This window comes from Phascolarctos cinereus, unplaced genomic scaffold (assembly GCF_003287225.1).
Source record: "Phascolarctos cinereus isolate Bilbo 61053 unplaced genomic scaffold, phaCin_HiC Scaffold_726;HRSCAF=1367, whole genome shotgun sequence".
NCBI classification, from domain to species: domain Eukaryota; kingdom Metazoa; phylum Chordata; class Mammalia; order Diprotodontia; family Phascolarctidae; genus Phascolarctos; species Phascolarctos cinereus.
In genome coordinates, this window is record NW_027556098.1 from 35155022 (window position 1) to 35167440 (window position 12419).

The following is a 12419-nucleotide window of genomic DNA, read 5'->3' on the forward strand; positions in this document are numbered from 1 at the left end:
CCCATCTTAGGGATTTTTGTTGCACAGAAGTTAGGACAAATTTTATAGCACATGTTTACCTAAATTTCTAAAAAAAAAGTCAAAATTGTAGGAATAGAAGGCCAATTTTAGAAACCAAAATATATAAGCAACATGGAAAATTTACTGAGGCCAGAAATATAAAGTTGTAAAATGTTTGTTTTTTGTTTTGTTTTTTGGTTAGGCAATGGGGTTAAGTGACTTGCCCAGGGTCACACAGCTAGTAAGTGGTAGGTGTCTGAGGCCGGATTTGAACTCAGGTCCTCCTGACTCCAGGACCGGTGCTCTATCCACTGTGCCACCTAGCTGCCCCTAAGTTGTAAAATGCGGAAAAATATAAAAGGCAATAACCTACATAAAACATTTTCACTTTTCTTTATAACTTTCAGGCGGAGTAACTTTTGCATAGTGTAACTCGATTAGATAACTCTATCTAGAAATCCAACATGAACATGACCTAATCAACCTGGGAACATTGGTATGGCTTTACTTTTTGGCGGGCAAGGTTGCTAAACTGGCAGAGATTAAAGTTAAATGATGTGGAAGACGTAAACATTCACTCTGCTTGTTTTAGGGTGCCACTGAGCAATGCAATTAAACGTTACTCTTTTTTTTAAAAAAAAAAAGCTTAGATGTCTGAAGAAAATTCATTAATACAGAACGATCAAATCCAAGGAGCACAAACAGTTGACGGTTGATATTTTTAAAACTACTTTTAGCAAAATTATTTCAGATTCTGTCACGATTGCATTATTTTTTTTTCTTCCTAAAAGGAAAAGAGACCTAAAGACTTAGAATTGGAAGGGGTCCCAGCGATTATTCAGTACCACATCCTCTTTTGATATAATGAGAACACTGAGGCTCACACAGTTGGATGGTAGAGCAGAGACTAGAAGGCAGGTGCTTTTGAAGTACATCACCCTATCTTTAGTTTAGCAGAATCCCACCACAAACTGAAGAGAGGAAAGATGGTGAGCTCCAGAGAGAGATGACTTCTGGCCTGGCTGCCAGAGGCGATTCTAGATTACTGCCCGTTATGGCAGATACACCAAAAGACATCTACTGGCAAATCTCTAAGCATCAAAGGCATTTTTTTTTTATCAGAACCATAATAATAGCTTACATTCAGATAATTTTTAAGGTTTACAAAGGATTTTACACAGTCATTTGATCTTTCACACCCACTCATTTTTAGTTCCTTACATTTAAAATACTGATGTTCATTCAAAAAGTATCTAGGCGTTTTTAAACTTTGGTAGGGAGTAGGGGGCAGAGAGAAGAGGTTACTTTGTGGTTTGAGGATTACAAAGACACTTCCAAACCACAAAGTCTAAAGAAATGACAGCACTCCACACTCAAGTATTTAAAATAAGAAATAGATGACACATACTTGAGACAGAAAGATGTTGATTTTATGGTTTATTGTCACATTAAAAAAGTAATCTTACTGATGAATTAATATTTACTTTTTAATATAAAAGTGCTTATTCTTACAAATCCTTAAGGCTCATTCTGTTACATTACAGTAAGATGTTTTACCATTCCAGAAACTGTGCTACATGGGTTTTGTATGAATTATAGAAACAGCAAAATCTCCAAACAGTAAAACAAGTTGTCCATGATTCCATTATCTTTGTACATGTGAACTTTAAAATCAGACAAAATACATAAAACCCAGAAACAAATCATTAATAATAGATAGGCTTCCCACCCCTTCTAAAGCTTCTGCCATTGGAACATATGCACTTGGCTTTGGGGGTTCTGTTTGTTTAGAATGAGACAAATACAGCTGTGTATAGACACCAAATTTATTTTCTGCCCTTTTACTGAAAGGAGAGAAGGAGAAGAAAAAAAGAGGATTTCACGTTTATGCTGAATTAGGCAGATATGAACAACCACCAAGTTCAAGCCCTACAGGTCCTTGCATTCCAAACTTCTAGGAAGAAGTCCAGGGAGGAAGAACAAGTCATGAGGAAATGACTGGACTTGTTTACTATGTATCGACTGTCATTTCCTTTAGAATGAACAGTTCACGAGTTCTGAGAAGGAAATAAAAGAGTGAACCTCATCAAAGTCACTGGTCTGCATTCATGGCATCTAGTAATCACTTTGCTCGTATTAACTGAAGTACTTGGATGAAAGCATATGATTTTGACCATCATTAGTAATATAATTTCCCATTCTGATGCATAGTGAAATCATCACACCTATTTCAATTAAAATAGCCACTGTGTATCAACATAAATTCTGAGCTGTCTTTGTTATAGGGTCCAAATGCAATAACAAATAGCCCCTAAATGAATCTCATGTAACAAAAATAAAATTAAGTTATCTTAATATAGGATGAACAGACAAAATGAAAATGGCAACTGACCTAATAAATACAGCACTTCAAATCATTCATCAGTGCTACAATGATAATATGTACATTTTTTACAGCATAAATTACTGTACAGAATAGTCCCATTTTAAAAAAATCATTCAATTCTACAATCACTATGACCAATTCCTGTAAGTAAGGGGCAAGTGAAGAGTCTATAATTTGGTATTGTAGAGACTAAAGTCTGGATCACTGGAAAAATCTAGTTGGAAATGAGTTGAGTTCCTTAGTGGCCAGTGGCTTCCAGAAAGCCAAGAATGTGAAATGCTATGTAATGGTAAGGAATTGGATGGAATTTGATGAAACCCAGAAGGCCAGAACATGAACCTTGATATCTTTGTGTTATGTTACTATTGCCTGCTCTATGAATAAATATTGACATAACTATGGAATTTTTATGTTCCTTCATGAGGTGATGCAAATTAAATAGGATTTCAACAACTTGATCCTACAGATGAGCAAATCCAACACCTACCCCTGAAAGCTTCCTGCAACTACTGAGAGTTACTGTAGGAAGAAATGTTTACTAATGCTCTGGTAGCAGAAAAAAAGATGCTGTGAGTAATGAAACCCACGTTATTAGCAGTTACACTTTATTATGATGGGTTTTAATGCAGCTAGTGCAATCATATTGGAGAATCTCATTCAAATAGCCACCATACGCACTTGCCAGGAGTGTGGATTAACCCCCCAAAAGCTTCACTTTGTCTCCGGGTTTACTTAATTAGGCAGAGTTTTTGTAGGAGATTACATCCATGGACATTTTCAGTGGCCTCAGGAGAGAGATGGCTGACAAAGTTATTCCTAGTGGCACCAAAAGGGGAAGTTCTGATATTCACAGTCATTAGTTTATTAAGTTTCTTGGTAAGCTCCAAGGCCAAGGGTATACAGACAATTGGCAACTGGACTGATGTTGTATCTAAATGACACCCAATATTAGATGAAAATTTCATTTTATCATTTATGTAACCAATTTCCATGACACAAAATCCCCAGTGATGACCTGCATGTTCTAGTTTTCATCCAGATATTTGGTACTGTATAAATATGCTAAGCATCTGATGGCCTGGACAAACCTAGTATAATACACTTTTTTCTTCACCTTGTATTGACAAATGATTGGTCCATAATTAACCTGACCATCTGAAGGGGCCCCTCTTAGTCTACTGGAAATTATTTTTATCTTTATAATAAGAAAGGTTTTTCTTTTCCTAAGCTTAGGACAGACCCAAACCCTACGCTTGTAGATCTTACCCTCAGACCAAGCCCTTGCAGCAGATTTTCAGACGCATTTTGCCCTCAGAAGGAAAAAAAGGTATGTGAATCTTATTGTTCTTATTCAGTCCCATAGTGTTAAAGGCTATAGGGAGAAAGATCAGAAAAGGTTCACATTACTAAATGAGTATGAAAACAGTGCCCATTCTGAGATTAGGCTCAGCAGCAACCACTTAGACCCTACTGCAAATGTCTGAAGCAAGATTTTCAGTGGTTTATTTTCCTACTTGTGGGGAGGTGGTGGGAAGTAGTAAGTTGAGGAAGATTCTTCCTCTTTTCAGCAAGATGATCTCATATTTCCCAAGGCCAAACAATGAAAAATAAGTATGGGTCACAGGAGGGTGGAGACTAAGTCACCAACCATAAGTTACTTAGCAACCCTGATACACCTGGCAAAGAGAGTACACACACTCTTGTTTGCTAATTAGTACTCTGCACATGGCTAGAAACAGGGTAGCAACAAAGGTAACATCTATCTCCTTTACCTACTGTCCAGAGGGAAAATTTCCCAGCCTTGGGAGCCTGTATTTCCCTTCTCTCCAGTATAAGATTATTCTAGTCACCCTCAGTTTCTAGCTTTCTGCATTGAAGTTGAGGCTGGGAATTTTTCTTAAAAGGTTATCAGTAAGGAGTATGGTTTTTAAATCTCGTGATTCCCACAGGTTTGAATATGGGAGTTTGCAGATGTACTGAATATTCTTTATGAGTGCTGCTGCCATAGTAACTGCATTAATACCTCCTGAGCACTTGGTAACTTGGGATCTCAAAGTACATGAACAAACCTTTGATTCACATGTTGTCTCAGTGAGGTAGGTAGGTGGTGTTGGGAACCTCATTTACCAAGGGAGAAACTGAGGTATGGAGAAGCAGCTTTGCTCAAGGCCACATACAACAGAGCAGTAGCAGGGCTGGGATTAGGGGTTACACTTCTTCCACTTATGCACTACAATTTTGCTTCCTCGGTGGCCCACCGTGATTTAACTCTGCCCTACTGAAAAGTCAACATGCTGAATCTGTTACGTCTTGAGTACTGCATGGGGGGAAAAAGACAAAGGAACAATGCGGGTCACAGATAAGGACATTTGGTCTGAGCTTACTACTCTAGAAATTGCAAGGAATTATTAAATAGTATGCAAATTGCTGAAGAGTTAATATTTATATTTTACTACACAAATATGCCTCTGTGTATTTGTGAAGACTTTGGTGATGCTACAATAGTTTCTCTAACTAAAGACTCGGGGGGGGGGGAGTGTTTATGCATAGGATTATTGCCATCATAACTTACAGAGCCATGCCCTGGCTTTGTAGTGATTTGTATACTGCTGGGGTAAGATGACAAAAAGGATACAAAGAATTTCTTTAAAAGCTAAATTATCTTTAGCCACAGTGAATAAAACACAATCCAGAAAGATAGTCTCCAGAGGCACATCTCTGGATATCATTTTTTTTCCCTTTTCTTCCTAGTTTGCTTAGTTTTGAGTATCCAGAACGTTCCCCATTCCAGGGGAAAACAGCAATTTTTACCTTATGGAAAACTGAAAAAAAAATTAATGATTACTGATATAATGGTGAAAGGGATTTTAGAATCCAGTGTTTAACCCTCTAATTTTACAAATGAGGAAACTGAAGCACTGAGACGTTGTGTGTAACTTGTCCAGGGTCACACAGTTGGTAAGGAATAATAAAGAAACTAAAAACCTTACATTTTCTATCAAGGTCTACAAAACTTCCAAAGTTTAGAATCATCTCTAGAAACAAAAATGATTTTTTGCCATATAAAATAAACAGGCTATTATTTAGTTTTTTAGACCTCATCAATACTTACTGACAATTAAACACTACAGCTGGGCCCAGTGCTCACTAATAATTACTGTCTTGCATTCATTCCTCAGATCAATGCATCTTAAAATTGGCTGTAAGAGGTAAATTGTCAACTTAATACATGGGGATTTAATCCCTTGATTCCCATTAGTGTGAGTGAGAGCTGTGATGTTAAATCCCTCTGCATCCCATCAACACTGTACCTCTCCCCTCAGTGGACTAACGGTATCAATTAATTATAAAAATGAACCATGGTCACATGCAATTAGTTAGAGAGGGTAGTTTTTATAATTTTCCTTATGTCAAACAAACAAGTGTAGTCTATCTGACAGCAGAATATTTCAGTATGGACAAAGGGGAAAATGAATCAGAAGCCTAAATGATTCCTATGCCATTAGCCAGAACAATTTATTAAGATTTAAAAGCTACTGTTTCTTAGAAATGGGCACATGAGAAAATAGAAGAACTGACCCCAAATTTGAAATTCAGTTTTATTTATTACTGGTTTTCACTTTTCTTTTAACGTTTTGTGAATCTCCACTGGTTCCAAGTTTCAGTTAAAATGGAAGCGCTGCAAAACAAAAAGTGATTCTGTTGGAGTTTAGCCCTCAATCAAGTTTAATCCAAGGTGGGAAAGACCACTGTCCAAAGGACACATTATCTCCGAAGAATACCTCCTCATTGGAAGATCTCTAGTGCAAAGAATGCAAAGTATTCTCTTCTTTCTCTTTCGGAGAATGACCCAGTCCTTCATGGTCAGTGCGCCCAGGGTCCTGCTGAGGAATTAACTGAACCAATCTAACTAGCTGAATGTAACCTCGGAAAGTCATCCACTGCTACTTTTTGGCCAGATATTTGTGAACAGCTCAAAGAAGTATGGCAGGACAAAAAGTGAAAGGGCTTGAAATAACTCTGTTGAAATGGACAAAGGTAGAAAGAGAGGTTTCTGAAGGGAGAGCCTTAAGAGGTAATTTTTTTTAAAGTTCTTTTTCCTACACAGGAGGACATAGCATGCCAAGTCACTGTTCTAATACCTGCATTTTCTTCAATTAAAAGTTCACATTCAGTTTTTTTTTTAAAGGCTAGCACAAGTACAATGGTGCCAGAAGTTGGAAAATGGCACACTGCAAGTCAAGTCAATTGCTCCTTCAGCTTAAGATGAGCTCAGACACCTCGTTTCAGCACTAACATGAGATAACTAGCTAGTACTTCAGGGATAAATCAATCTACATCAGACTCAAAAATACACATGTTAACATGCATTTTGGAGGCCTTTTGTTTCTTTTGGACAGTTCTCTGGTGAATTACGCATGTGTCTATATTGTATGTGTGTGCGTATGTTTAGTGGGCCTGTAGAAGGCTTGGAGGGGCAGCATAAGGAAGGAATGGTAGAATTCATGAAGAGAATATATATCTTTGCATCAAGAATTAGGCATATTATGCTAATTATCTAGTGGGTATTCAATAAAAATATGCATAAAAAGGATGCTTCATGAATGAAAGATATTGATTTGAAAAAATTTCAATTTTGAATTTTTCTTATAAAAATTTATGGAATTCAGTTGATTTTCTTTACTTACAATTCAACTTCTCCCATTTTACAGCATAAATCGCTTAATGTAACATCTGCAACCTCAGAAAGGCAGACATGTTTATAAATTCCAATTTCATGAGGATTAAAAAAAAAAACAGATAAATCACAAGAATATTCTGTACATGCATTAAGGCTGGTGACTGCTAAAGTCTCTTGGGTATCTAGAAACAGATAAACCACAATGTTAACTGGGTGTGCAGAGTGTCTACTTCCTTAGGAAAAAAAAATTCTGCTTTTTTTTGTGTAATATAGATTTTTTTTAACAGTAGCTCTGGAAAAAACTGTGAAAACTGTGGAAAAATGTTATTTAAAAATATACATGTATACATGTGTATATATACTTCATATATATTATACATAAATACTACTGCACAGTTTCAAAGATGTAATCTTAAATTATGATTAGCTGCACTAATTAGTTTTGTAACAATTACTGCACTTCCAAGGTGAAATGAACATCCAGTGACATGTACTCAATATTTAGGCACTAGTAATATCCTTCAGGCTGACTACATTTTTATGGTTTAGCTGTATTGTATACATATATTTAAATGTATTCATTTATACAAACTGTATATTATGTATGAAGTGCCAGAAATGTACACATCATGATGCAATGCATATATAATTGTTATAAATATGATAATTGATTTTTAGTGCAGAAAGTTTCCTTGTATTGCATTTCATGTGCTTACATGTGGTAAAGAATTTGAAAGCACTTCAACTTTTTTTTTATTCCATCTCCTTCATTTTGTGGGACTGAGTTCCTATCTATGATATTAAGAAGTATGTTTCTTTTAACCAAATCTCTCTCTCTTTGCATAATTCTACACGAGTCTTATTTGCGAAGGCATATCTAATCAACATATTTCATAAGGAATGTATAACAAATGCCAGATTTTGGCGTTGGGTACGTTTGGATTAATCCCATTTGAAGGTAATTCTACCATTGTGATTAAGGACAAACTCTTATTAAAGTTGTAGAGGGCTTGACCTCAATCAAGCCCATATTTGGTTCCTGAGAACAGAATTTGTCTTCAAAATTAAAAAGAGGTCAAATGCAAAGATATATAGAAAATTAAAAGAATGAAAAAGGATAGGATAGGAATGACTTTTACAAAAAACAGCAGTCAAGAGACCAGTCACTAAAATTTTCTTTTGTCACAGTTCTTCTGTTTCCAAATGAAACAGATGCTCTTGCCTCACCATTCAGGGCACAGGAAACAAACACCTGTGATAGAATCATCTACTCTGATCATCACCAAAATGACCCACTGTTAAAAGCCTTATTTGAAATAATGATTTCCAAGTCACCAACCAAAATGTTGTTAACATAATTAGTCTAAGTATACTCCCTCATTTAATTCCGTTTCATGATTAGATTGGGGGTTTACCAGAAACAAAACAAAACGTACATAACTTAAAAAGACTTAGCAGAGATATCTGTGATGCAAGTTATGTTACAGCATCATAGAAGAGTATTCAGTTATCCTGAATTGCAAAGCATCTCTATGGAACACTCTGTATGAGAGCGGTCTAACCTTTCTTCAGAATTCATAAGGATTAAAAAAAAATGTGTGACTCTAAATTCTACATATGCAACTAAAGTTTCCAAAAGAGGAGAAAATTGTAGAGATGTGCCAATAGGTCAAAGGTACCGATAAAGAAAATCTTATGCAGCACAAAGGTGAAATGAACATTGAAAAAAATAATACTGAGTTAATATAACCCAAACAACCTGAGACAAAAGCCCAAGAAAAGTTTGGTAATAAGCCCCTCACTTACTGAGGCACAAACTTCCGAATTAACTTCAAAATCATTACCAAGACAGCTCTAGCATTCACACAACTTGAAACCAGTAAATAGAGCTAAGGAATTTTGGTGGACTTGACTTTCCAAGTAAATATCAGGCTGAAAAGTGGGAAACATGCCACAGCCAAAGGAATGAGAACATCAGTACCTAGAGGCTGGGTGTACATCAACATCTCTTCCAAATCCCTTTTAGCTCTACTGCCTTGAAATAGTTTAAGCAACATACTGTATCATATCCCTTCCTTAGGGTGAACTGATATGTATGCAATGGTGCTAATTAGTAGGATACGTTATACAGATATAAAATACATACATGTATAAACACACATATATGTATATGTTTATATGTGTATACACATACACATACACAGAGTTTGGACATGTTAGGCTTTGGAAAGATATGGCTATTTTTTATGACCCAAAGGTTTTTTTTTCCCCTGGGACATTTTCTCAACTCCAAAGCTCAAATTAGAAGTGACAAAATCTGATTAAGGCTGTATTTCCAATGAAAACTGAAAATAATAAAAGATGTCAAAAGAGTGAACATAAAGCTAACAATAAACAGAAAAGCACTGATGGCAAAGGGAAGTATGCACATGACTTACTACAGATGATACAAATAGGCATTGATCTCTGTTGACCCAAACAAAACCGTAGTTTTTGTTGCAGGATTAATACCACCCCTCAGTCCTCTCCTCAATAAAAGGCAGCTTGTCAACAGTGACTGGAAATGTTTCCCAAATCAAGAAATATTAAAGCCTTGCACTAGTGGATTATGCAAGAAGAGTGAGAGGATTATATGGAATTATTATAGTAAATGGTTCTTAGCATGATAAGCAGCAAACCCAGACTTTTGGTAAGGAGACAGTCTAGGTTATGTCTCGATTTGGCCTACATTTGCAAGAAAGCTATCATGGAAAAGACTTTAAATTTCTGGCAGTTAGATAAGACATTGCTCCATATGGCCATTATAAAAGAGACAGAATTGAAAATGCATGTATATGTGTGTCTGATGTCACCTGTGTAAATGAATTCTGCTTTTCAGCTGCAAAACTTTGCTACCTGTTTTTAATATCCATTTAGGTTCCAAACCGTTGGATTTTTTTTCTTTTGTTCATTTCAGTGCCATTGCTACCACTCTAATTGGGGGGGGGGCAGGGAAAGGAAGAGGAAGGTAATTAGGAAAAATCTCTTTTGCTTACTGTTGTATTTTTTAGGTGATAATAAGGCTGAAAGACAGGTGAAGTTTTAATAGAAAAGAGCAATAATTAAGGTAACATGAAATCCACTGAAACTTCCTGCACAAAAAATAACACATTCAACTCCATTTTTCAATTACTCATCAACTCACACCAATCTGCAAGTTAGGGGGAAGATAGTATATTAAGACTGAAAAAAAAGATCAATAACGTATGTTCTAGGAGCATCTAAACTGGCAGTCAAGCTTTTAATGTGCTTTATTGCACTTGATTAACTAACCCATGAGATTTTGGCTGAATTTTCTAAGAATCCAAGGTATAATATTGAAATAGAAAGCAAATGGGTGTGTGTGTGTGTGTGTGTGTGTGTGTGTGTGTGTGTGTGTGTGTGTGTGTGTGTGTGTGTGTATGTATGTATGTATGTATGTATGTGTGCATCATCCCTAATCAGATACCTCTGATCACTTCTGCCTATCCTAACGTTATGGAGACTACAGGAGGAGAAGATGAATTCTGAAGAGCTGGATATATTTTACAAATATACACAGACAACCTCAGACACACCCACACTTACAAATACACACACCCACACTTACAAATACACACACCCACACACACACACACACACACGCCCTAGAAAAATATCATTGTTCGATGCTGAAGAAATATTCACCTTCATTTGGATAAATGCTGTGACTGAGAATTTCGGTAGCACAGTGTCCAGAATAATTGAACAGTCCATAGGAGATTATTACACAGTCCGGCTAAATGGCACGCAATCACTATGACGAGTGAACACTATTTCGCAGCCAATGCAGTCCTTGCTGGGAGTACTGAACTAGGTGTTCCATACTGCTATGCAGGGTGACGGGCCCCATCAGCAAATCCAGATCATTAAAGAACTCTAGGGAAAAGAAATAGTCATTATTAAAAGGGAATCCAGTCACATCTGTGAATGAAATCACACAGAACAACTTGGGGAAAAAAAATCACTCATGGCTTCTGTTCATCAAGGATTCTGTTCATCAAGGATTCTGTTCCATTCATGTTACAACCACAAATATCAGGAAAAGGAAAAAAAGATGGAAAGCTGGAAAAAGGGGAATGGAAGAGAAGAGATTAAAGGATTCCACATTAATAGATTATCTAGAAGGCCTACAAATCATAACATGAGACGTTTCTGGATCAAACAAAGTAAATGAGATTTTCCAGCACTCTAATCTCTCAGTCTGTGCCCTGGTTGGTGTTTGATTGTTTTGTGCTCTTTTGAACATGTGGTCTAAGGAAGTAGCAATGTTTCTCATAATACTTTTGTGTCGTTGGTGTTGGTACCATGTTTTTAAATGGTTACCCAGTCAACTTCTGAGAATGGAGGAAAAGGACCACGCAGGCAGGAGAGTGACCACAGCTGAACCAGGGATGGGAGCACAGCAGGAAGAGGTGGGATTGCCCTCATCCTTGGACTCATGGTTGGCGGAAGATGGCTGTGATAGTATCCCTATTTAAATTTTCATTTTCTCTGCCTCGGTGTGCCACTGAAGACACCTTCTGATATTGGGTATTTCTTTGGGAGGCTGATGTCTTGCTCCTTCAGCTTCTCTTTCTTAACCCAAGAAAATATCCTTTGCAATAAGAATAACCTTTAAAGAACAAAAACAGAGACTTAAGTAGACCCTTATTTGGGAAAAAGTTTCACCCTTACAGAATTCCAGAATTGGAAGGGATCTGAGACGTCATCTAGTACAATCCATAAACTGAACAGACACCTTCCCTGCCATGCCCTTGACGAGTAGTCATCCAGCTACCACCTGACTTCCACTTGTAAGGAATTCACTAATTACTGAGGCAGCTCATTTGACTTTTGGACAACTCTTCATTGTCAAGAAGTTGTTCTTTCTATTAAGCCGAAATCTGTGTATCTGCAATTTTTCTGCAGATACTATTCTGGGAACAAGCAAAATAAAGCTAATAATATCTCTTCCACAGGACAATCCTTCAAATATGCAACAGAAGTTATCCTAAACCCTAAGTTTTTGTTTCCGCAGTTCTTTGATTAATCTTTTTTTTTTAGGCAATTGGGGTTAAGTGACTTGCCCCAGGGTCACACAGCTAGTAAGTGACAAGTGTTTGGTCTGAGGCTGAATCTGAACTCACGTCCTCCTGACTTCAGGGCTAGTGCTCTATCCACTCTATCCACAGCTGCCCCTCCTTTGATTAATCTTCACATGCTGTGTTTTCCAATTTCCAAACTCTCTCCTAGTTTGTACATACTCTAGTTTATAAATGGCTTTCCTAAAATGTGGAACTTAACAGGTGACAA

General features: G+C 36.8%; 1 protein-coding gene across 4 annotated transcripts in view; it reads right to left on the bottom strand.

Annotated features, from left to right (window-relative positions):
- Positions 1–1424: 1424 nt before the first annotated feature.
- AFF3 (ALF transcription elongation factor 3) overlaps positions 1425–12419 on the bottom strand; it is a 658750-nt gene continuing 647755 nt past the window's right edge. For 3 of the 4 annotated variants that reach the window (XM_020992852.2, XM_078146379.1, XM_020992854.2), the window contains one exon: positions 1425–11003. In XM_020992852.2, the coding sequence (XP_020848511.1) occupies positions 10882–11003 (122 nt within the window). In that variant the 3' untranslated portion in view covers positions 1425–10881. The remainder of the gene's footprint in view (positions 11004–12419) is intronic. The other variant, XR_013482795.1, reaches the window with a different exon arrangement.